The sequence below is a fragment of the Boleophthalmus pectinirostris genome, unplaced genomic scaffold (genome assembly GCF_026225935.1).
Source record: "Boleophthalmus pectinirostris isolate CB_2022bp ecotype Guang Dong unplaced genomic scaffold, ASM2622593v1 HiC_scaffold_17, whole genome shotgun sequence".
In the NCBI taxonomy this organism is placed as follows: Eukaryota; Metazoa; Chordata; class Actinopteri; order Gobiiformes; family Gobiidae; genus Boleophthalmus; species Boleophthalmus pectinirostris.
In genome coordinates, this window is record NW_026571115.1 from 31,411,943 (window position 1) to 31,438,976 (window position 27,034).

Below are 27,034 nucleotides of genomic sequence, written 5' to 3' on the forward strand. Positions count from 1 at the left end.
TCTGTCACAGAAAGAACACTCATATTCCACTGAGTCGTGTCCTTTAGTCCAACAGGAGCTGAACTGCATCAGCGCACAAGGAGCAAACTGTTTTTTGAGCGCTTAGTTTATGCAAATTAGCCATGTGGTTTTAAGTTTCGTTTCTGTAAAACGTAAACAAATATGCTCAAAGCTGTGTGGATAGGGAAGGATTGTGGAAACAGAAACGACGTGTCTGGACGCAGATCGTTTCCGATATGGTGATACAGTGATTCGTTTCAGTGTAAACGCAAGTCGTGCAAGTCCAATGAAGAGCTTGAAATGGTACAAAGGTAAATACTGAACAGCACTGTTGGGCAAGTTACTTCAAAACTGTAATGTGTTATTTATGACTTGTTACTGTCATTTCAAAGTAATTTGTTACATTACAATATTACTACATTGAAAATGTAAGACATTACATGACTATTGCAGCACTTTTAGTTATTCTCAACACAATAGCTGTCGCTTTGTACAGACTGAACCAGTAATAAACCAGGTCTAAACCAAGACTAAACCAGGACTGAACCAGGCCTAAACCACAACTAAACCAGGATTAAACCAGGACTACACCAGGATTAAATCAGGACTAAACCAAGACTAAACCAGGACCAAACATGGACTCCTGGACTAGGACCGCCCCCGAGAGAACCCCGAGCCCGTGGAGCAGGGTGTCCGCAAAGCGCGATCCTGCGTCGGTCCTTTCGCCTACCATCACCTGGACGCACCACCGGGCCCGCCCCGACACCCGTAACTATAACGATGGCGTTTCACTGCTGCTGATATCGCGGTGATTTTAGCAAATTTGTATGAAGAAAAACGACATTTGTATCGAGTAAAAAGCCACTTCATTTATATCAGATCTTCTTTGTGTTACTTTCCTTTGCCCATAGCAGTGGTTTGTAAGGACCTGGCTCCAGATTCACTCCTATAATTGCAAGCCTCTATGAGCTGATCGCTGTGGGTGACGTCACACTCCCCTCAGTCCCCTTCTTTGTCCAGCCTATGGTCTGGATCTGAGTCAGGTTATGGTTAGAAGGATCTACACAGGCTTTTGTCTAGATCTGAGCCTGGATTGTGGTTCAGAAATGTTCTCAAGACGCACTTTTTACAAATATTCTCTTGAGGGCGGAGCTATAGGTGGTAATTTATGTTTTATTTTTTCCAAGTGGGTGCTGAGTGATGATCCAAATGATTCTCGTGAAGGTGACTGGAGTTTAAAGAGTCAATTTTGCGTAATATAGAACCTTTTAGAACAGCGAGAGAAAAGAAAAAGGTGCTCAAAAATCAAGATAAATACAACACAAATATGAAAAAGAATATTAAAAGCTGTTTGTTTTGCATAATTCGCCTCATTTTGGGAAAGCGAGACAAGAATTATTAACATTAATACCATTTGTAGCACACAGAATGAGCCTGTGCTCCCTGTAGTCAGCCGGTCCCTCATTCAGATCTGCAGCTGTGTTCTCCCCTCTGCCCCCTCCTCTTCCTCTCCTCTTTCTCTTTCTCTCCTCACTCACTCTCCATTCTCACTCTATCTCTTTCTCTCTGTCTCTCCTCACACTCTCCCTCTCTTCCTCCTCCTCAACCTCCATCATCTCCGTCTCTTCTCCCTCTGCTCTTCCTCACCATCTCCATTTCTCTTCCTCCCTCTCGGCCTACTCCCCTCGTCATCTCCTCTTCTGCCTTTCTCTCCCTCTCCTCTTTCTTTCATCCCTTCTCTTTCTCACTCTCTCCTCTCTCTCTCTCTCTATTCTCTTCTTCCCCGTGTCCACTAACCCTCTCTTTCTTCCAACTCCTCTCTATCCTCTCAGCCGTCTCCTCTCTCTTTCCACCTCCTCTTTCTCTCCGGAGGGACTGTGTTTCTCGGCTGGCCTGGGAACGCCTTGGGGTCCCCCCGGAGGAGCTGGAGGAAGTGTCCGGGGTGAAGGAAGTCTGGTAGTCCCTGCTTAAGGCTTAGTCACAATAACCCGCAAGGGCGATTCACTCGTACGGGTGCTGACATTTCTCGGGCTGTGGAGGCCTGTGGGGTTTCGTAGAGGAGAGAGAGTTTGATAAGTGGTTCGTAAGGGTGGTGCAAGTGTGGCTTGTAGGTCCCATGAGACTCGTATTGGACCCTGGGAGAAATTTCGGCAAAGCGGGGCATGCGAGTGTTGTGTGGGTCTTAAGACTGTCGTGAGGCAATAGTACGTCTCACTTAAAGGTTGTATGGAGGATTTTTTTTTTAGGTTCAAATTGTCATTGAAAGTTTAAAATACCGTTACAGAGATGCAGCAGCCTTGTAATTATGATGACCAAAAAAAAAATGAATGAAAATCTATCAACTGCGGACGTAGTGAGTCCAGACAAACATCAGCCAATAGATAACGAGGCTCCCTCTTTATCTATTGGCTGTTAGGTTGTCAATCAAACTCCTTACATTTCTAGTGTAACTGACTCTCGGCGCGCGGGGATGACGTGGTTTATGCAGCGGTTCTTAGAGGCTTTTTCAAACTGTCGCTTCCTCGCAGTTCGCACAAAGTTTGTTGAGATGTCGGACGAGAATCCACGACCAGTTCGATGCAAAAGAAAGTCGGTTTTTGAGGTCGCCGAAAGAAGAAGAGAAGGAGAAAAGGAGCGAAGACAAACTGAGGTGATTCTTGGAGATTCCTTCCAGCGACGGTGCGACTGAAGCAGACGAAGGGTCTAAAAACTGACGCGTTGGTTGTTAAATTATTTCAACAGTGATTCTGAACGTGCACTGGCTGTAAACAAGTGTGATTTCTAGAGTAAAGAGGCGGGAGGAGGAGATGTTTCTACTGAGGAGCTGTGGAGGAGGAAGGTGGAGTCACACAAGCACAACATTTGACAAAGGACTGTCGCTGTATTTTTCTTCCCTGAAAAAATCCTCTATACAACCTTTAAGTGCCACACAAGGGTCACGTACGAGTCAAAATCTCATACAGGCCACATGCAACGCACTCTGGTCGTTTGTACGAGGCAAGTACAAGCCTCTTACACGGCCCATGCGACAGTCTTATGAGATGTGGCTCAGTGCTATATAATACTGGACTCGTCATCACCACTTCATCACATCTTACTCATCCATCGTTCGACCATGGCGATACCAAGCGTCTTACAAAGCTTCCCTGTGGCGTCGCGCTGTGGCCACTGTCAGTGTCTCCACCAGTTGCCTCACTCTCTGACTGCCTCGTGCTCTGCCTGGGGACCTGCTGTGGCTGCCCCTGCTCCTGCTGCAGTCTCCGGGCCCTCAGTGTCACAGCCCTTCCCCGTCCTCTTGCCCTTTGCCTTCGCTTTGGCGGCATCTCATTGGCGAAAACTTGGTGTGTACAGTACGGCTGCTGCGCGCACGGGCATCGCATCAGCTTTTATACGGGTCGTGCGGTCCTGGTAGCTCCCACGAGGCATGCATGTGACACGTGGGAACGACGCAATTGGCCCGTCCGGGACCCGTGCGTAGACTGCAGGGATTCGGGGTGTGAGAAAATGGAAAAACCTGTACGTCACACCTGCGTGACACGTACTTGACCTGTTCTTCCTCCGTAAGTGTGAGATAGGTGCTTGTTACGAGCTGCTGCCCGTAGGCCGCTCGCAGGAAAAAAATGTGCTTTCCTCCCTACGGGCTCACCGGGCAGTCTACGAGCTTGGAATCTTGTACGAGTCACTTGCGAACCCCGTACGGACTTGGCCAAAAATCGCCCCTGAACTGCCTGTAGGGACCCGTGGTTATTGTGACTAAGACTTTCGACTGCCACCTCTGCCATCTGGCCCCAGATACGCGGAAGAAGATGGATGGATAGATGGAGCCGTCATCCATGCATGTTCTCTTCTGGGCTCTCTTACACTTAGCTCCTGTCACCTTCGCTCCCACATGACAATTCTCCATAAACATATAAAACCATGCTACAAAACTGTACACAGCAACTTCACAAACCTGACGCGATGTGCAGTCGTTTCATTAGCAGGACGCGCGCAGGCTGTGTCGAGATAGCGCACCGAAGGGGGAGTGACTTAGCGTAGGGAGACCCGGAGCAGATCTGTAATTGAACACGGGGGTGAGCCGTACGTGTTAAAATACATCCTCTTTTTGATTCTAAAAATAGCCGGTTGCGTTGGATCTCGTGTAGCTGCAGTTTTCAGTCCGGAGGTGACATGATTTCGCTGGCAGCCAATTTCCCAGATACCATCTCACTTTCACAGAGCTGTCGGGGGCTGTTAGCGTCTGTGCATCTGTCTCACCTGGGCGTGTCTCTCCCCCGGACACCGATAATACCCGCACACCCTCGCACGGACTCCCTGACACCTCCAGAATCAATTACTAAAGGCGAAAAACATAAATTAAACCAACTATTACAATTCCAATTCAAGGTGCGAATGTGTGATTTTTTTCTGGTGGAGGGTTTGTCAAATGCTTTTACTCCGTGGAAATGTTGTTGCTTTGTCTGGAATGTTTCACAGTGTGGCATTAAATCTTTCTATCTTCATGGAGACCAAACCAGACCAAGTTACAGGTTAGATCTGTGGAGAGGCGAGGCGACCCCCGCTCACAGTCAGAACGTTGTTTTTCCTGACTGAACCAGGACTGAACCAGGACTAAACCAAGACTGAACCAGGACTAAAACAGGACTAAAACAGGACTAAACAAGGACTAAAACAGGACTAAACAGGACTAAAACAAGGACTAAACAAGGACTAAAACAGGACTAAACAGGACTAAACAGGACTTAAACCAGGACTAAAACAGGACTGAACCAGAACTAAACCAGGACTAAAACAGGACTGAACCAGAACTAAACCAGGACTAAAACAGGATTAAACCAGGACTAAACCAGGTCTAAACCAGGACTAAAACAGGACTAAAACAGGATTAAAACAGGACTAAACCAAGACTGAACCAGGACTAAAACAGGACTGAACCAGGACTAATAAACCAGGATTAAAACAGGACTGAACCAGGACTAAAACAGGACTAAACAAGGACTAAAACAGGATTAAACCAGGACTAAAACAGGATTAAAACAGGACTAAACCAAGACTGAACCAGGACTAAAACAGGACTGAACCAGGACTAAAACAGGACTGAACCAGGACTAAAACAGGATTAAACCAGGACTAAAACAGGACTAAAACAGGACTAAAACAGGACTAAAACAGGACTAAACCAGGACTAAAACAGGACTAAAACAGGACTGAAACCAGGAAAACTAAAACCAGGACTGAACCAGGATTAAAACAGGACTGAACCAGGTGTAAAACAGGACTAAACCAGGTGTAAAACAGGACTAAACCAGGTGTAAAACAGGACTAAACCAGGACATTTTGGTTTTTTGAGACAAATAACGAATGGCATCATCGTTTTTCAAAAGCTGCGGTTTGCTTTTCCACACAACACAACGCCGACATTCTCAGATTTCTCCACTTTTCACACCGTTTTTACCCACACAAAACGCCGGCTCCGTGTGGACGAAACACTAAAACTACTAAAAACTTCACAGTTTCGACCAAAAAACTTTGTCACGTGAACAGGCCCAAGTAATCACAAGTAAAAAAGACACAACTCCAGTTAAGTTAAGGGAACAACATTATGACATTTATACTTTTTAAGCTTTTTCATCATGTTTAAATGTATTCTGTCTTCTCATCTTTTTCAGTTCAGTCTTTACTTTTATCAAATGGTGCCTCGGGTCTTTCTCCAGCTTCAGATTTGTAACAGTGTCACTATGTAGGTACAGTGGAAAGTGTATGACGCAGGCCCCCGTGAGTTTTCCCATCAGAAGTGTCATGGATTCCACAGTTATCTGAGAGCGGAGATACGGCGGGGGGAATTCACAGAGCAAATACACGAGTTTATCTCACACGTGGAGGAATGTGAGATGGAGAAATGTATTGTGCCGGTGAGTTTAGACCTGCTTAAATTCTGGTTTAGTCCCGGATTAGACCTGGTTTTGTTACTTTTAAAAAACAAATACTTTAAAAAAACAAACACTGGGACTGTGAGCGGGGTCGTCTCTCCACAGATCTGACCTGTAAGTGTAACACACGGCTGTGGAACCAGTTGCCATTAGAGATTAGACAGGTAAAGTCTGTACCTGGTTTTAAATCACTCCTAAAAATGCACCTTTTTTTTTTTAACAACAAGTGAGATGTACATTTCTTGTTGTTGAGTATCTTATTACTGGTCTCTCCAAACGAGCTGCAGAACATCCAGAACACTGCAGCTCGGGTCCTTGACTTGAACTAGGAAGTACGAGCACATAAGTCCTGTGCTCAGGTCTCTGCACTGGCTCCTGTGGCTCAGAGACTTTAAAGCAGCTCTGCTTGTACAAGTGTCTCCATGGCCGAGCACCAAAGTCCATCTGTGACATGTTAGTGTCATATGAACATCTCACACTCTGAGGAGCTCAGGGACCGACCTCCTGCTGGTGCCCAGAGTCACGACTAAACAAGGGGAGTCAGAGTTTCAGGTTCATGCAGCTAAAACCTGGAACAGTCTGAACATGTGAGACAGACTCTTCTGTGACGCTGTTTAAATCCAGGCTCAAAACATTTCTGTTTAACTGTGCAAATAACTGAAAGGTTTTCATTCCGCACTCTTCTCTCCAATTTATGTCTCTCTTTTTTAATTTTAATTATGATTTTAATGTATTTCTTATTCTGTAAAGCACTTTGAATTACTTTGTGTACGAATTGTGCTGTACAAATAAACTTGCCTTTCCTTGCCCACTGTTTTTACAATAAGTTGCTTCGGGGTATAAGTCGCACCAGCCAAAAAATGCGTAGTGAAGAAAAAAAAAACATATACAAATCACACTTTTGGGGGTAAATTTATGTTATAAAATCAAAGAGCAGGAACCGGCATTTCATCTTAAAAGTTAAGTTCTAGTAATAACAATAGAACAGAGAACAACAGACTGTTAACGTCACATATGAACAGTTCTTCAGATAAATATAACATAAACAACAGAACAGAACAAGTTTAACCAAACTCTCCATCTCACTCCAAATCACTAAATCCATTAAATTCTTCATCCTCGGTGTCACTTCTGAGCAACTCCACGACCTCCGGAGGTAAACAGAGCGCCGCTTCCTCTTCTGTGTCGCTGTCGTCAGACTCAGCATCAGTTCCAGTTAGAATTATTTCGGTCTTTCTGAATCCCGACAGGACGGTTTCGGTGTCACTGAAGTCCAGGCTTTGTCCATCCATCCAGTGACTTCAGGAAAGTTTCATGGTGCATCCTCCTGGTGTCACAAGTTCCTCGCTCACTCTAAACTTTCTTTCTGTCGCTTGATTACCATTTTTGGCTGCATATTTTGCTACTTGCAGTTTGTAATCTGCAAAATATGATTTTGTTTTTGGGGGCATTTGTGTTCAGTCTCGTCAGTCGTCTTCATAAGTTTGTTTACATTTTCAGTGGTGCAGAAGAAATGGTGCGATCGACTGACATGATACAGACAGGACAGAGGCTCTTTTTGTAGGAGACATGTGCAGTAGAGTGAAGTCACAGTGGTACAGGAGGAACAGGAGCAGCAGATACTGACACACAAGACTAGAGACTCTCGAGGCTGTCAGTGTGAACATTTTAATATATAAGTTGCACAGGAGTAGAAGTCGCAGGAAACATCCAAACCATGAAAAAAAAAGTGCGACTTATAGTCCAAAAAAAACGGTAGTTGTGTTCTTGTCTATTCTGTTTGTGTACAGCACTTTGAACAGATGTTAAGTTTTTAAAGTGCTTTACAAATAAAAACTGGTCTGGTATCTGACCTGTAACTTGATCTGGTTACAACAAAAAGTTGTGTTTTTATTGCTCAATACCTTGGAAAACCGTGGTGACAGGTTTCGCTTCTCCTCAGTTCTGACCTGTGACGTCCGGTTGGCGTCGCCTGCTTGTCTCCACGGAGATAGATAAGTTCAGTAACATATTTTGTGTTTGTTTTTCAGATATGTGATGGCGAGAAGGAGCTCCCCGACCACTGCTCCGTCCACATGTCCAAAGTCCAGCACAGTTTTGTCCAGGAGCACTTCCAGGCCCAGTACAAGTGAGTGACAAACAAAAACAACAACTCCATCCTCTATCTTCAGGCTGTACTTCACTTCTATTCATTGTTCAGGTTTTTACTTTAAAGGTGCATTGTGTAACTTTTATATTGGGGTAGAAGTTGTCCCCAGATAATGATGGTTTTGCCGGTAATATTCCACAGTATGATTAATGATTAAACTTATCAATGGAGAGACTGAGGAGGCTCATGATTCTGCTGCTGTGGTGAATCGCAGAAAGGGTGTGGTGACCTAATCCTGTGTGTCATTTGTTCATTCATTTTTCAAAATAAAACCAAAAATAAGAAAATGAAAAAAACAACAGTTTTCTTCATTATTTGTCTTCAGAACCAAAATGAAAAAAACAGATCATGATTTGTTTTTTTCCGTTTTCGACTTTGTGTTTAAATGAATAATGGAAAAAATGGATAACGGACGTCTCCCTTTTACGTGACTTAAACTGCGATGCCGGGACTGAACCAGGACTGAACCAGGACTAAAACAGGACTAAAACAGGACTGAACAAGGATTGAGTGTCAGCGCAGAGGTGCGCCCGTGTAGAGACTCAGGTGACCAGGACTGAGACCAGAACTGAGACCAGTTTAGTCCTGGTTTAGACCTGATTTTATCCTGGTTTAGTTCTGGTTTAGCCCTGGTTTAGACCCAGTTTAGACCTGGTTTAGTCTTAGTTCAGTCCTGTTTAGTCCTGGTTCAGTCCTGTTTAGTCCTGGTTTAATCCTGGTTTAATCCTGGTTTAGTCCTGGTTTAGACCTGGTTTAGTCCTGGTTTAGTCCTGGTTTAGTCCTGGTTTAGACCTGGTTTAGACCTGGTTTAGTCCTGGTTCAGTCCTGGTTTAGACCTGTTTTAGTCCTGGTTTAATCCTGGGTTAGACCTGGTTTAGTCTTGTTTGGTTTAGACCTGGTTTAGTCCTGGTTCAGTCTGGCATTGCAATTTAAGTCACGGAAACGGCAAATGGCCATTATGTGTATTTTCCATTATTATTATTTTTTTTTTCATATTGGTTTTGGAAACAAATAATAAAGAAAATAGTTTTTTTTTTTTTTTTCATTTTCTTATTTTTGGTTTTATTTTGAAAAACGAATAAACAAATGATACACAGATGTGACCTGTATCTGAAATGGCAGGTTGAAGGAGATGAATGCGTTTTTGTTGAGTCACGGGTAAAAATCGTGGCTCTTTGGACTCAGAGTGAGAGAGGAAAAAAGATCAAATTTCGAAACAACACATGATTAAACACAAGCTGCCTCTCATATCAGCTTGTTTAATATTTTGGAATCTTGAATCGTAGAGTGAGCCGTCCTCTCACTGTGGCTGCGATTGGTCTTTGTGGCCATAAAGACGAGCGCTCTTCAGAAGAGCTCCCCCGTGAACTGGACCATCTGGACGAAGCCTTTCCTGTTGCGTTCACCTGGTTCCCCCTGGACACTGCTGTGACGCTGCAGGACACCGAGGGGGGACGCTTTTGGGATTGCGGGAGGAGTTTAGGTGTTCAGTCCCACTTTTAGCAATAAAACTGGTGAAATAGTATAAACGCAACATCAATGGGCCTCATTCGTGAATCTTTTCTTTAAAAAATGTTTGTAGCTTCCACTTTAAGGTTACATTTACACTGAAACGAATCACCGTATTGGAAACGATCTGCGTCCAAACACGTCGTTTTTGTGTTCGCAGTCCTTCCCTATCCACACAGCTTTGAGTGTATTTGTTTACATTTTACAGAAACGAAACTTAAAACCGCATTCATTTGCATAAACTAAGAGCTCATAAAAACAGCTCGCTCCTTGTGCACTGATGCGGTTCAGCTTCTGTCAGACTAAAGGACATGACTCAGTGGAATATGAGTGTTCTTTCTGTGACAGAGGGGTGTTCTGCTAACCATGTCTGAAGTTGCATCATCCGATTTAGAACTGAGGAAGTTGGCAAGCGTGAAAACAGTCTTTTCGTGGACCGTGTACTTGCAACTAGTTCTAGCTCTGCTGTTTCCCGTTTGTCTCTGGTTTGATTAAACTGTTTTCCACAATAGCGTCACATCACCAATGTCACGAACCCAGCGAATCAGGAAGGAACAAGTCACAGTGACGTGGTCCAATAAGGACGCAATTAGAGCTCCTACGTCAGCGTATCAGCGTTTTCAGGCGTCCACACGGTGCCGGATCAGATCTGTAGTCAGATGAATTCATGGGAGTTGGCGGCACCAGATCGTTCAGTCTCTGGAGCCGTTTTCCATCGGATTAGTGTGGACGTACACTGCATCCACAACGAAAAAAACTCGAATACGAACTAGTGTGGATGCTGAGAGAACTCCAGAACCAGATTCAGAACCAGATTCACAAAGTGTTCATAAGTTCGCAAATTCCTTCTTAAAGGTTGTATGGAGGATTTTTGTTTTTGTTTCAAATTGTCAGTGAAAGTTTAAAATACCATTACAGAGACGCAGCAGCTTTGGAATTATGATGACCAAAAAAAAAAAGAATGAAAATCCATCAACTGTGGACGTGTTGAGGCCAGATAAACTTCAGCCAATAGAAAACAAGGCTCCCTCTTTTTCTATTGGCTGTTAGGTTGTCAATCAAACTCCCTAGGTTTCTATTGTAACTGACGGGATTATGTGGTTTAAGCAGCGGTTCTTAGAGGCTTTTTCAAACTGTCGCTTCCTCACAATTTGCACAAAGTTTGTCGCAACGGTGGACGAGATCCACGACCAGTTCACCGCAAAAGAAAGTCGGTTTTTGGGGTCGCTGAAAGAAGAAGAGAAGAGGAAAAGCATCGAAGACAAACTGAGGTGATTCTTGGAGATTCCTTCCAGCAACGGCGCGACTGAAACAGGCGAAGGGTCTAAAAACTGACGCGTCGGTCGATAAAATATTTCTAGACAGGAAACTTCAACAGTAATTCTGAACACGTACGAATGTAAACAAGTGTGACTCTAGAGTAAAGCGGCTGGAGGAGATGTTTCTACTGAGGGAGAAACATCTAAAAAAAATTGAAAAAGGACAGTCACTGTATTTCTCTTCCCTTAAAAAATCTTCTATACAACCTTTAAGTGACAGTTGCGCCTAATTCAGCAACATCCAGCAGCAAACAACTCCATGCTCATTTTTCATATTTCATTTACATAGAAAATTAATATGAATTTGGTTAGAAACACCCTTTGAACTTCCAAATATGGCCAGTATGGGTTTGACACGTGAAAGCGCGAGGGAGAGAGTGAACGAGGAGGTCAGATGGAGTCTACAGACTACGGCTCTTTTACAGCTTCAGTGGCAATTTCAAATGTCCAAACCCATATAAACACACTCACTGAGGAAATATTTAAGTCAGGGGTCATCAAACAAAGGCCCGTCACACCCCTTTGACAGGTCCCCCAGCCCCTCTGCCCCCACCACTTGAACTGGCCCTTTTTTTTTTTTCAAATTGCTTTTTGGCAAATAATAACACGTCTGCCTCTTGTATTTTGTTGATAAAAAAAAGAAGATATTTATATGAAGTATTTATATTTAAATAATTGTATGATATATTTACATTTCCCGCCAAATTTTCGTCACCTGGCAAGCTCGAGATCAAACACTGACAGTGAACAAACGCGCAGAGTTCTGTAGTGCAATTAAGGACAACAAAATGGCGAGTGTTGAAGTACAAAAAGTTAACAGAGAGTGCCAAGTTTTCAAAGAACAGTGGGCGACCGATTACTTTTTTGTTCAGTGTAAGGATCATGCAGTTTGTCTGATATGTAGAGAAAGTGTGGCGGTTTTCAAAGAATATAAGCTGCTGACTTGCAAGGGCAAACGAGAGACGATAGGATTCAGCGGATGAAAGGAGGACCGGCTCCTCAACAGCATGTGTTCCTTCATCGGCCGACCTGACCACGGCCCCCATCACAGCCAGGAGCGATAATGTGTCATAAACTTGAAATAAGTGGACGCTTTTGTTGTGTTTATCGTGTTTTCCATGACCGTGGACCTGTGGTAAAGGGGCAGGGGTGCATAAGAGTGCGCTCTGGTCATGGGGGGTTCAGGGGGGTGATGTTGGCGTTGAGTCCAGCGCTGTAACCAGACTCAGGGCTGTGACAGAGGCCCATATGGAGGCACTGGGGCTGGGACAGACTGAGACTCACTGCAGCCTGTAAAGTCTGTTAGACCCAACAGACACATGCTCCATAAAACGCCTCATAAATGTTCTTGGATCACATCGTAATATGTTTATAGGAAGTAGAACAATAAAATCATGGAGGAATTTGATTTTTTTTGTTGCATTATCAGAGCAATAATATTCTAAAACTGTAGAAATTCTGTTCTTACGAGTGCTCCTGACTCTTCTTCCAGTAAAACTTTTTCAGTAAAGTTTCATGAATGCCAAAAATGTTCTTAAGAATGTTTTATGAATGAGACCCAATGAGTTTAATCCCATTGGCTGGAACATTTCGAAGAAAGCAATAACATCTCCACAACACCACTTGCTTGTCTCCGTAGAGAGAGTTTTTAGATGGACAACTTCAATGCATGGAACCAGGAAAAGCGATAACATTTCCCTGGAGACAAGACATCTCTCTCTTATCTAATCACTCCCCTGATTGATTTTCTAACTTTTGCAAATGCAGAAACACCACGAGTATGTAACTCTAGCCTCAGCTAACAGTGATATTCAGTCAAGACAAACTTTGGGCTTTTAAACGACTGATCCTGTGCACCATCTCACTGTGTGTCTGTGCAATGTTGAACCATTTAAAGTCCTCGCGTCGTGTAGTGTGGCATCTGGCAATTTTATAAAACGGAACTAATTATGCAGCGAACACCAGACTTAAAGGGAAAGTCCGGAATTTTGGACATAGGACCTCATTTCCTAGTGAGCCAGAGTGTTGGAGACGTGTGGAGACACTTTTTTAAATATTCCATCCAGTTCTTGTATTTGCGGAGGTCGCTGGTGCTAGACTAGTGCATGTCAATGGCCATAGTTATCCTGCCACTAGAAACAGTCTTACCCACTCCACAAAACACCCAAAGAAAATCTGTTATTACACCAGACTGTCCATGTAAATGTCTGTGTTGATAGAATAATCTTTGAAATAAAACTAACCTTGCATTGCACGAATCGTCGCATGTTGAGGGACTGTTTTCTCAGCAGCAGCGGAGTTTTACTTTGCCGGTAAGAGAGGTGCTAGGTGATATCAGTCCGCCGCTGCCGAGCTTTCTGTCGAGAAGTTTGAAGAATCCCTCAGTCGTCCAGGTAGAATCCATGGCGAGGAGAAAATTCAGTTTGTCGACTGGACAAAAGTTAGTTTGGTTGAAAACGTTTCGCAGCTCATCCAAGCTGCTTCTGTGAAACGTTTTCAACCAAACTAACTTTTGTCAAACTGAATTTTCTCCTCGCCTTTCAATTAAGAAGTACAACTCGCTGCTGTTGCTCACACATAAATCCTTCAAGTGCAAGGTTGGTTTTACTTCTGAAATTATTCGATCAACACAGACATTCACATCAACAGTCTGGTGTAATAATAGATTTACTTCGGGTGTTTTGTGGAGTGGGTAAGACTGTTTTTAGTGGCAGGATAACTATGGCCATTGACATGCACTAGCCTAGCACCAGTGACCTCTGCAAACATAAGGACTGGATGGAATATTTTAAAAAGTGTCTCCACACGTCTCCAACACTCTGGCTCACTAGGAAATGAGGTTCTATGTCCAAAATTCTGGACTGTCCCTGTACGGTGACAGCGATCTTCAAAAAATAGCATATTTTGTTTGTTTGTTTTTTGTTGTCATTTATTACATCAAGTTCGGATACACGTGTCTGCAGCCAACATTAAGGATGAGAATAAATTCCTTTCATTTCTAACATGTAATCTAGGAATGGTACAAGATCTCATGAGACAAAACTGCCACAAGATCTTGCACACGTGAGAAAAATGATCTCGTGAGATTTTTTTCCCCAAGTGTTTACATTTGGATTGGACAAAAAAAAAGTCACATGTTCATGAGTTACATCTGTGACAGTTCCAAAAGCAGTCGTAGAACGGAAATAAAAGTAGGAAATCAAATAAATTCTAAAAATAAGAGGCCAAAATTGGAAAGTGAACCGTGAAATCTTGTCTTCTCGTGAACCGTGGGAATTGTGTCTCGTCCCATGCTGAATATAAACCCATTGTACAACCACGTAGGACTCATTTGTTATACTTAAAGGTTGTATAGAGGATTTTTTTAAGGGAAGAGAACTACAGTGACAGTTCTTCCTCAGTAGAAACATCTCCTCCCGCCTCCTTACTCTAGAAATCACACGTTTACAGCCAGTGGGCGTTCGGAATTACAGTCGAAGTGACCGGTCTAGAAACAATTTAGCGACCTTCGTCTACTTGAGTCGCGCCATCGCTGGAAGGGATCTCCAAGAATCACCTCAGTTTGTCTTCGCTCCTTTTTCCTCTTCTCTCTTCTTCTTTCAGCGACCTCGAAAACAGACTTTCTTTTCGCGGCGAACTGATCGTGGATTCTCGTCCGCCGTTGCAACAAACTTTGTGCAAATTTGTGCGAAGCTACAGTTTAAAAAAGTCTCTAAGAACCGCCGCATAAACCACGTAATCCCAGCGAGTCAGTTACACTAGAAACGTAGGGAGTTTGATTGACGACCTAACAGCCAATAGAAAATGAGGTAGCCTTGTTTTCTATTGGCTGATGTTTATCTGGCCTCAACACGTCCACATTTGATAGATTTTCATTTTCTTTTTTTTTTTTGGTCATCATAATTACAAGGCTGCTGCATCTCTGTAATGTTATTTTAACCTATCATTGACAATCTGAAACAAAACAAAAATCCTCCATACAACCTTTAAAATATGAAATGTATACTTCACATTTCACATAAACACACGAGATATGTATAAGATGTACTTGCAGTCGTCCCTCTCACTGCAGTGCGACTTCTGTCAGTATGTGGACCTGGTTTATCTGCTGGAAACTTTTCACGAGGGTGTCACAGAACCAGTCGTGTCCGGCCAAAGTGCTCCTCTGTCAGTCGAGGACGGGGACGGGGGGCCTGCAAGGGTCGAGGTCTGAACATTTACTCAGTTACTTTTGTGTTGTTTTTTTTTCTATAGTTGTATATTAAATGAAGATATAACTTTCTGCAATGAAGATATTTTTGTTTTTCTTGGAAGTTTTGGTCAACAGGTGACATTAACCGGCTAATTTACAGCTCAGATCCGTGGTGATGTGACCCCGCTCCCAGTAAGAAGGCATGGTTTTAAAGTGGAACTACTGTAAAATACAAAATAATAGCCGGGGCATTTGTTTGTTTCAGTCACTTGATGACAGACCAGGCATTTATTTGAGACCAGACGGCAATTTGGGGCAGATGATTAATTCCTTCCTCACAAAAATCTTGCTCAGGAAAACTGCGAAAATATGGTGCTCAAACTGATTAATTTACAGTTTTTACGGCACGCTTTGGATATACTGTGATAGAAATTTATACTGTGGAAAGGTTTCTTTGAATCTGTCTTTGTGTAAATTAATGTATTTTGTACCCGAGACCAGAGACTGATTACATTAAAATAGTGATTAGTTTATCTTTTAGAAACACATTTGGTCTTGTAACTAAAACTCATTTGGTTAAAGCCAGTGTTAGAAAGACCCTTCAATGCAGCAGCTACGATTACATTGCTGTTTATTCCCAATAGCCAAACTGAAGTAATATTAACAAAACTCCTAAAACTGCTTCCATTTCCTGCCCGCTACGTCGCGCTATCTTTCTTTTTTATGTCACTTTCGAAATAGGGATTTCACAACAACGAAACATCCATCACAATATGGATTAAAATGTTGCGACTTCAAGAATTACAATGACGAAATGAAACGATTACACTTTCTTCAGTATGAACATGAATTCACATACGCGACTCGACCGTCTTCACTTCACAGGATTTATTTACTGAGCAGAAGAAACACTGAATGAGATGCCGGACTTTTGCGCCGCACACGCCACGGACTGAACCAGGACTAACCCAGGACTAATCTAGGACTGATTCCAGAACTAAACTAGGACTAAAACAGAACTGAACCAGGACTCACTGCTGGGACGAGCTCGGAGGTGCATCCATGTAGACCGTAGGGTGACCGCTAGGGATGGGCATGATTAGTTGATTAATCGATAATTGATCATAAAGAATTTCATCAATTAAGTTCATTTTAATCGACAAACCGAATGTAGGTTGCTGTGAGTAGCGTAGGGGACCAAACGTCTGTGTCCGGGGACAAACAGGGGTCTGTACATGTGTCTCTCTGCACTCAGAAGGAGCGAGACACAAACAGACGGTCAGTCTACAACGTGCCGAAGCGCAAATGCATATTTAACGATGACTTGTACAAGAAATTCCACGCTTTTCGTTCCAGTCGGGACAAGTGTGAGGCCATGTGCACAGTGTACAAAGCAGCACATATGTTTCAGTGTTCAGTGGGAAAAAGTTCACCAGGACACAGAAAACATGAAAAAGCTTTGTCAGGTGAGAGTCGCTCAATGTCGATGACATGATGGTGTCCTGGTTTTGACAAACGCAAATCTGGTCACACTAACCTGTATTCCACTGAGTCATGTCCTTTAATCCGACAGAAGTTGACCGCATCAGCGACACAAGAGCTGTAAATTTTGTTTCTGTGAGAGTTGCGCAAAACTGAATTAAACACATTATAATGTCAAACGGGCTGATGTGGCTCTAGAGTGGTTACGGTTTATATGTCGTAAAGTTGAATTTATTTATGCAGATTAGTAGTGCAGATAGTAATAATAATGATGATCATTTTAATAGAAAAACGTTAATGATTAATCGATCATCGATTGTTAATTCTCCCGATGATCGATTAAGAAAATTTAATCAAATGCCCATTCCTGGTGACCACAGGCGAAAGGACTATCGAAGAGCTCCGCGAGCTGGGCTTCTCTCTCTCTTTTAAGTCTAAGATTAGTCCTAGTTTAGTCCTGGTTTAGTCCTGATTTAGTCCATGCGTAATCACTACCTGCCCGCATATCCACCCGTAAAATATATGCAGCAACACCACAGAGAGTCTTGTCACTGCACTAATCATGATATTTTGGTTAAGTAAAGCACAAAAACACGAGAAATGTGAAATGTTTGAGCAGTTCCTCGGCAGCAGCCACAACAGCTGCTACTTTAGAGTTGGCGTTTATTTGGCATCGACAAATATTCGGCAAAATATACACCTGCACCTGTCATGTAAAGAGGACCTGGTGGTTGATTGAAACCAGGCTATTATTTGATATTTTACGGTAAACACGAAACCAACTTTTTTGCTATCTTTCTGGTTAAAAATGTTGAAAAAAAGTGCTGTTTCTTAGTATAGAAACAAGTACTACATGACATCACACAGGACTGCCATGATTACAGCTTTTCTGATTTTCTGAGTACAAATATCGGGCTGCAGGAGCGGAGTTTGAAGTGTGGATACCTGTCAGAGCAATCACACTGTTCCTTATACCTACAGACCCCGTCTCTTCTGCCTCTTCACTCTCCCCTTGAACACACTTTTACTTCTACTTGAGAAAAATATAGAAATATCAGTCCACCCACTCACTCACCGTGCAGACAGCGGGGGGACATGCATTTTAAGAGCATCATGGGAGTTGTAGTGTTGTGAAAAATGCTGCTGTAAGGTGCAACAGTAAACAACAAAAAGTACTTACAGAAGTCATAAAACACCTCTATAATGTAATCTGTGCTTTCTCCTTCAGGGATCACTATAACACTTGATAATGGTTCATACAGTACATTTCCTCAGGCCTATGCACTAACAGTATTTAACAACACGAGTAAAGATGTTAAAGTGTAAATGTGGACTCAAAATTATGCATTATTCATGTAAAAGTCCTTCGGTAAATTGAGTATTTCCGTGTTTAAATGAGGTTGAAAACAATAGCTGATCATTTTAAAATACAGATTTGGTTTGTGTTAGTCCTTCTTACAACTGTGCATTAAAAGTGCTTTATTTAACTTTTCCGTTGGAGGATCTGCCACCTGTTTGTGCGTCTAAGGAGATGTAATTGCCTTACCTCGAATGTTCCACACTACGGCATTAAAGTGTTGTTTTAATTGCTCAGAAATGCAGTGAAAAACGTGTATTCTTACTGGATCTGACCCATAACTTGGCCTAGAAACATCACCTCATTAACCCAATGGACATAGATCAGTTTAAAGCCATACTTTGGAACATTCCAGGCAGAATAATAAAATCTCCATGGTAACAAGCAAGTGGCTGACTTCTACTAGAAAAGTTGAATTTTGAGCATTTAATGTAAATGATAAAAAACTGTAGCAAAAAATGTTAAAAGGACGGTGTACAGGACGTTAAAAACACTTTTTTCAGCACTAGAGGACGGGCCTAAATACAAGAAGTCTGTTATAAATGAATCATTAAAAAAACAGTACTTGCACCAGGGCGGGTTTTAACGTTCTGGAATTTTACGGGCGAGTAGGTAGTGATTACACACGGGCGGGTCAGGTGAATCAAATGAATGACGAATGGGAGAAAAATACTGGATGTCCGTTGCCCTGTAAACAAAACCCTGCCGATTCCTGGAATTTCCTGGAAAACACCTTTTTACCTCCGCCAAGGAGGTTATGTTTTTGCCTGCGTTTGTTTGTTTGTTTGTTTGTTTGTCTGTTAGCAACATAACTCAAAAAGTTATGGACCTATTTTGATGAAATTTTCAGGATTTGTTGGAAATGTGAAAAGGAAGAAGTGATTTCATTTTGGGGGTGATCCGGAAGAAATCCTGGATTCTGGATCACTTTGAAATTTTAGTTAACATTGTGGTAAATGGGGCCAAAAATTTTGTTTCTCAATATCTCGATTAATTATTGACCAAACCCCATGAAAATTGACTCAGGGATGGACAATCGGATCCTCTTTCATATTCCAAATTGAAAGATACGAGACAAATATTTATGGAAAACACAATTAATATGAGGGGGACTGTAGTCCTTGGCGGAGGTCTGTGCTCTCTGAGTGCTTTTCTAGTTTATTACATAAAACCCATCAGTGGAGGTGATCGGCTTGGTGGCTGCGCTCCTGGTTTACACCTGGTCAAGTCCTGGTTTAGACCTGGTTTACACCTGGTTAAGTCCTGGTTTAGACCTGGTTTAGTCCTGATGTAGTCCTGGCGATCGGCTCTGCGGTTGCAGCGTGTATATATTTATGCTAATTACACTGGTTTAGTCCTGGTTTAGGCCTGCTTCAGGCCTGGTTCAGACCTGGTTTAGTCCTGGTTCAGTTCTGGTGTAGTCCTGGTGATCAATTCTGTGGTTTGTGGGGTGTATATATTTATAATACTATAATAATATATAATGACCTGGCATAGGTTCAGTCCTGGTTTAGTCCTGGTTTAGTCCTCACGGGTCTGGGTGGGTGTGGATTTAACTTTGAAATAATCACGGGTTAACGGGCGGGTGTGGGGCAGGGCTGTGTGGGTACGGGTCTACAAAAATGGACCCATGCAGGATTCTGTTAGAGACTAGCTAAAGTTGTACCTAAAATGGCAGCGTCAGACTGACTACTGGCACTAATAATTGTTAAAATAAGAAAATATATAAGTCCAGTGAAGTTCATTTGGTCTTCTGATCATTTGTTTCAGATGCTTTTTTCAGAATAAAGTTTAGTTTTGTTTTTATACCATCCTTAGAGTGGTCATGTGATGATGTGATGTGTCTGGTCAGCTCATGCAAACAGGTTTTGGTGCTGTCTTTCCTTTAAACCGGGACGAGGGGGCTTATTTACTCTCACACACCTGGCGTACTGTCCTGAAGACATCGGACTGCAGATGGCGCTGTCGTTTTACCTCCACAGATAAGAAGACAGCTCCAAAACCTGTTTAAATCAGCTGACCAGACAAAAAGAAAGAAAAAAATAAGAAAATATATTGATAACGTAGAAAAAAAGTCTATTTACTTCCTTACTAAAGACTCTGCATGACATTATTTAGGAGGTAATGTAGAGAAGGTTTCAGCGGTGATCATCTGGACACTGTTTATGCAATCGAGGCTCCCATCCAGAAGCCATTTTACATTTGATGGAACTGGCTTTGGACTTTAGACTCTCTATACTGCTCTGAATTCACTGAGGCCAAACCAAAAACGGGGGAGTTTAGAGGCATCATGATGGGTCTTCCTGCTCCCTCTGAGGCTGGATTTAGTTAAAAAAGACGCATTGTGCTCGAGAGTTATAATTTATGACATCCATGGATCATGATGTTATAATTTTGGGCATTTTAAATCACAAAATTCATCTCAAGAACTTACTAAAAGCCCAAATGAGTTCCACATTAGAAAACTAGGAGCTGACATTGCTGTAAATGTCATCAAACATTTTTTTTTTTTAGACTTAAGCCCTATTCGCACGGCACAAGTACAACCTGGGGACGTCTGGTAATTTTCAAATTACCGCCCCACTTCAGCATTACTGGCAGCGCATTCACACGGGATAAGCGAAATCCATAAATTACTCTATTTTACTGACACTGACACAGAGATTGCAAGAGAAAAAAACCCAGAAAGAAAAGAAAGAGATAGAAAAGGAGTGCAATTACAACAACAAACACTGAGATGCAGATTCACAAAGGACCAGTATTATCACCGGACGTCTGTGTTTGGCGAAATATAGTCAGTAATTTCCAGGCGAAATTTTGACTTTACAAATTACAGACAAGACGCATTCGCACGGGATTAAGATCTCAGACTGAGACCAGCTTTATTGATCCACATGGGAAATTATCTGGACACAGTAGCTCACTCATCACAATATAATAAAATAACAAAGGCAAAAAATATAAATGGTAATAATAAATTCAATGCAAGTAGCCAAAAAGGACAAGAGGCAGGGGTCAAATAAGACATAATTATGTAAATGTATATGTGCAAGTCAAAATAAAATGGAAAAATAAGTAATAAAATATAAAATCTCCTCGTTATACAAGAGGTCATAGGAAGATTGTGCAACAGTGATATGATGATTGACAGGAGACAGGGTTAAGCCCAATTTATGGTCATGTGCCAAATCATCACCCCCCTCCACAGAGCGTTTGTGTTGTCCGATGTGCACCTCCGAAATTTTCTCACTACGCATTGAAACAAAGCAGACAGCAAGAAAAAGTGACGCAAACAATAAGGGCTGTGATTGGTCCTCTCTACATCCATTTACATTTCCGATACTCCTCGGCTACGTTCAGACTGCAGCCTGAAGTGACCCAAATTAGATTTTTTCACCCCTATGTGACCTGTATCTGATCTTTTAATGACAGTCTGAATGACACAGATCCAATTATTTTTTTTAAATGCGACCCAGGCCAATCTGATATGTGCTCCTAAAACCGATACATATCCGATCTTTTGACATGCGACTTCAGTCTGAACAGCCAGGTCGCATTCATCCCCCTACATGTCATCAACAAGCGCCAAACGTCACTATTCTGCTCTAAAGTAGGCAGAAACTGGAAGAAAACGCTCACAAATTTACACAAACACTCTTTTCGTCATATGAAAATTGTGTATGAACTCCGTGTCAGTGAAGCAGTGAAGCACATCACAATCCCTCCACTCTTGTCTGCGACTCCGCACCATCTCATTCCTTTCTACGGACGTTGCTGCTACTGCCCGACAAAACGTCACAGCCAAAAACCTTCTCCTTCTCAATCTCCTCCTTAAAATAAATAAGCTGTACATGTTCTGGCTCCGGTACCACAGCGACTTTAAAATCTCCAGGTGCTCAATGCTCGCGTCCATGTTTAGGCGACTTCCGTAAACTCGCTGCGTCGTTGTGTCCTTCAGTGCTCATGCAGGACACTTTTGGGGCATTAAAAGTTCACACTGGAGTCACATACAAGTCGCATTTAACTGGAAATGTGAACGACCTCGCAAAAAAATCGGATTAAAAAAAAAAAATCCAAATTGAGCCTTCTTTCTCGCTTCATTTTGTAAACACGAATGCCAGTTTTAAATCCTCACCTCCTTGCGTTGTGGCGTTGAATTACTTCACGACACCGTGTTACCTATCAACCTATATTTTTACCACAATTATTTATCTGCAATTTTATCTTCTTAACTGGTGTAGGATTCAGCAGTGACACATACTCATTTTGGTGCAAATTGAATGGATAAAGGGTGGATTATAGTTCAGGGTTGACTCAACGTACACTGCCGCCGTCACCTTGTCGCCGTCGTTTTTGATTTTTTGATCTACGTTGAGGTCTGTGTGCCGCGAAGTAATTCATCATAAACACTGAGCACGCTCGTAAGTGTAAGTGACGTTGTCGTGTCCTCCAGTGCACATGCGAGACACTTTTGGGGCATTTAAAGTTCACACTGGAGATCACGTACAAGTCGCATTTAATTAGAACTGGGAACAACCTCGCAAAAAAGTTGGATTTCACAAAAAAATCTGAACTGAGCTGTCTTTTCCGCTTCATTTTGTTAACACGAATGCCAGTTTTAAATCCTTGCCTCCTTGCATTGCCTCCATAAATCAAAAACCACGGCGACAAGGCGACGGCGGCAGTGTGCGTTGAGTCAACGCCAAACAACACCCGTTACATTTGCACCAAAATGAGTATGTGACACTGCCAAATCCTACGCCTATCAGCAGTTAAGAAAATAAAATTGCTGTTTTCTTAGAGCAGGTAAAAATGTGGGTTGATAGGTAACATGGTGTCGTGAAATGAAGCGATTAAAGACGCTCAAACACGCCCGATTCACTACAAGTACAAGTTCGGCTGAGTGGAATGAGAAGAGGAAACAACTGTAGCGTCTTTAAAAGCTCTGAAAAGTCAATTTAAAAGAATAGGCCCGGTTTATCTTGGCGTATAAATCCCAGAGTCTGCAGCCAGTGTCCGGATGACCACCATTGAACCGCCCCTGAATGAATGAAGGATTACACCATCTCTCCATTTAGGTCTAACACTGCAGAGCCAGACAAAGCTAAGAAGGTAGAGCAGACACAGTGACAGATAGGACTGTTAGAGCCTGGTTTATCTCTGTGTGTGTTTGGGAGTCCCGGGCGGCGGTGGAGAGCCCGGTGAAGTGTGCCTCCTGTCACGTAGAGTTATAATGGAGCGAGCGGCGGGCAGAACTCGTTTTACTACATCTACCTCTGTGGGATAGGATATTAACACGGACATAAAGCTGCTATTACACTTTAAGTACTATTGTTTATTTCTGTATTAAATAGGGTTTAAAACTATTCTAAAGTCTAGTAGTGCACTATGTGACTTTATGGTTGAGGGTCCGTCACCTGCTTGTTTCTATGGATAAGTTATCAGCAGTGTTGGGGAGTAACAGATTACATGTACCGGAGTTACGTAATCAGAGTACAAATTATGAGTAACTGTATTCAGTTACAGTTACTGTTTCAGTGAGTGGTAATTGGATTACAGTTACTTTGTTGAAATAAATGGATTACATGGCGGTATTTTCCTGTTTTCACATTTTGGAATATATACCTTTTTTTTATTTTTTTGGTAATTCCACTCATTGCTCGACACTAAACCAGGTCTAAACCAGGAATAAACCAGGAATAAACCAGGTCTAAACCAGGTCTATACCAGGACTAAACTGGGACTAAAACAGAACTAAAAGCAGGACTAAACCAGGTCTAAACCAGGACTAAAACCAGGTCTAAAACCAGGACTTAAACAGGACTAAAACAGGACTAAAACAAGAACTAAAACATGACAAAAACAGGATTTAACAGGACTAAACCGTGCTGTGAGGACCGTGTCTTCTCTTCTATCAATAATATTTTAAATTTGTTTAAGTAAAGTCTGGGCTTTTTATTTTCTTTTATCAGACAAAACTTTTTATGTTACAATATCCTCGTCTTTGCTTCTCTACAGCAAACCAAGTAATCCAAAGTATTCAGATTACATTACTCACTTTAAGTAATTTAATGGATTATGTTACAAACTACATTTTGGGGTATGTAATCTGTAATCTGTAGGGGAAAACATTTTAAAAGTAAACTTCCCAACACTGGTTATCACCTTACATTTATTCAGTTACAGGTGGTTTTATAGCTCAAAAATACCAAGAAAACCAACATTCTGACTGTGAGTGGGGTCGCCTTTCCACAGATCTGACCTGTAGCTTGGTCTGGTTTGGCCTCCATGAAGATAGAAAGGTTTAATACCGAACTGTGAAACATTCCAGACAAAACAATAATGTCTCCATGGAGTAAAGCATCTTACACAATGCACCTTTAAAGGGACAGCCTGGAATTTTGGACATAGGGCCTCATTTCCTAGGCTACGTTTACACTGAAACGTATCACCGTATCGGGAAAGATCTGCATCCAGACATGTTGTTTCTGTGTCCACAAGCCTTCCCTACCCACACAGCTTTGAGCACATTTGTTTACATTTTACAGAAATGAAACTTAAAACCACATTTGCATAAACTGAGCACTCAAAAAATCAGCTCTCTATTGTACTCTGATGTGGTTCAGCTTCTGTCGGACTAAAGGACACGACTCAGTGGAATATGTTCTTTCTGTGACAGAGGGGTGTTCTGCTAAAGATTATACGTCTGCAGGTCGTACACACTGATCGTATATATGAATGGACATATATTCTAGCCTCTTAGCGTTCTAGCGGTGAATTACTTCACGGCGCATAGACCGACATCAGTGTATCAGCGTTTTCAGGCGTCCACACGGTGCCGGATCAGATCTGTACTCAAATTAATATGTGGGAGCTGGCGGCACCAGATCATTCCATCTCTGGAGCTGTTTTCAATCGGATTAGTGTGGACGAACACTGCATCCACAACAAAAAACAACTCGAAGACGAACTAGTGTGGACAGGGCCCTAGTGAACTAGAGTGTTGCGGACGTGTGGAGACACTTTTTTAAATATTCCATCCAGTCTTTGTATTTGCAGAGGTCACTGGTGCTTGACTAGTGCATGTCAATGGCCATAGTTATCCTGCCACTAAAAACAGTCTTACCCACTCCACAAAACACCCGAAGAAAATCTATTATTACACCAGACTGTTGATGTGAATGTCTGTGTTGATAGAATAATTTTAGAAGTAGGGGTGGCACGGTTCACAAAATTCACATTTTAGTTTGTATCTTAGTTTAAGGTCGTGGTTTTTGGTTCTGTATGGTTCTTGTTGTCATTTTTTCTTTTTAGTCTTTAATCTGCAGAAATATACTTCAGCATGCTATGTCAGCCTAATTATCCACAATTTAGGATACAGCATTAAAAAAGTTATAAAATTATAGTTAGTAAAGTAATCATGCACAAACTGAATTTGATTTGATTTTAAGCACATTATTATTGGATATAGGCAGGTGTTGTGCTGCCTAACCCTCCTCAGGAGTCGGGATACTTGGTTTAGTAAGATAAGGGCCTGGCTCTACAGCCGTGCGTCAACACAAAGGCGGCTCCACCGGCAGCTGCAGCAGGACGTACACGCGCGGGTACTGGCTCTGTGTTTCTCAATGTTAAAGCCGATCAAACTTGTCTGGAGCATGTTTATCCTCTTGTATCATGTCCATAGTGAAACTAACAGCTGAACAGGCTTGGATTTACCTTATGTACAGGCTGACCAGGGCAAATGCGAGGATTTCAAAAGTAAATTTTAAAGCACTAATTAATAGTCTTTCTGGGCCTGGGCCCTTTCACACGACACAGAACTGCCCCAGGAGCATGTTGTGCTGATAGTAAATGCACAAATACAACAATAAATACATGCTCTCTTTGTATTTTAATGGGGATACACACCTACGCTCTCGTATAGCTTCAAAAAATAGGATGGATCCTATTTTCTGGAATCTACGTGCTGCTCCATATGTGCGTCTAGTGCGTTCAGTGGAAAGAGCCAAATACAAGGAGGCTAAAGACTCAAACAAACATTTAGGTGATTTCCGTAAACACTGAGCACGCTCGCTGTGTGTGACGTCGTTGTTTTCTTAAATGCACATGTGGGACACTTTTGGGATGTTTAAAGTTCACACTGGAGATCACACACATTTAATTGGAAATATGAACGACCTCTCAAAAAAATCGGATTTCACACCAAAAAAAATTTTAAAAAATAGAAATGCAGACATGGTTATGCAATGTATGTTTTGAGGAGGTAACAACTTTCTAACAGTAAAAGTAAATTTGATATAATATAGGACCTTTACATAATTTTAACTGACCTAGATATTTATTTAAAGCTGCACTTTATGACTTTCTGTTCAAGGTGATGCAGGTGATGTCTGCTCGTCTCTAAGGAGATGTTAATGCTATAATGGTCCACAGTACGGCATTAAACTTTTACATCTCATGCAGAAATGTAGGGGACACTATCCGGGCAAGTCACAGGTCAGATCTACGGAGAGGCGACCAAACTTTCAATAAGAATATCACGTTTTTCAGTGCAATTTTTCACCAATTAAAACACCGGTAATGAAGTAAATGCTAGAAACGTTTAATGCCATTCTGCAGACAGTGTTGGGAAGGTGACTTTTAAAACGTATTCCCCTACAGATTACAGATTACATACCCCAAAATGTAGTTTGTAACGTAATCCATTAAATTACTTAAAGTGAGTAACGTAATCTGAATACTTTGGATTATTTGATTTGCTGTAGAGAAGCAAAGACGAGGAAATCCACACATAAGAAGTTTTGTCTGATAAAGGAAAATGAAAAGTCCAGATTTTACTTTACCAAATTAAAAATATTATTGATAGAAGAGGAAGAGGAGATACAGTCCGCACAGCATGGATTAGTCCTGTTTTAGTCCTTGTTTTAGTCCTGGTTTAGTCCTATTTTAATCCTGGTTTAAGTCCTGGTTTAGTCCTATTTTAGTCCTGGTTTAGTCTTTTAGTTCTGGTTTTAGTCCTGGTTTAGTCCTATTTTAGTCCTATTTTAATCCTGGTTTAGTCCTGGTTTTAGTCCTGGTTTAGTCCTATTTTAATCC

General features: G+C 42.0%; 1 protein-coding gene across 1 annotated transcript in view; it reads left to right on the forward strand.

Annotated features, from left to right (window-relative positions):
* LOC110154948 (ubiquitin carboxyl-terminal hydrolase 43-like) overlaps positions 1-27,034 on the forward strand; it is a 222,893-nt gene that overhangs the window by 72,178 nt on the left and 123,681 nt on the right. Inside the window, exon 3 of the mRNA XM_055152938.1 lies at positions 7,961-8,058. Coding sequence (XP_055008913.1) covers positions 7,961-8,058 — 98 coding nt within the window. The remainder of the gene's footprint in view (positions 1-7,960; positions 8,059-27,034) is intronic.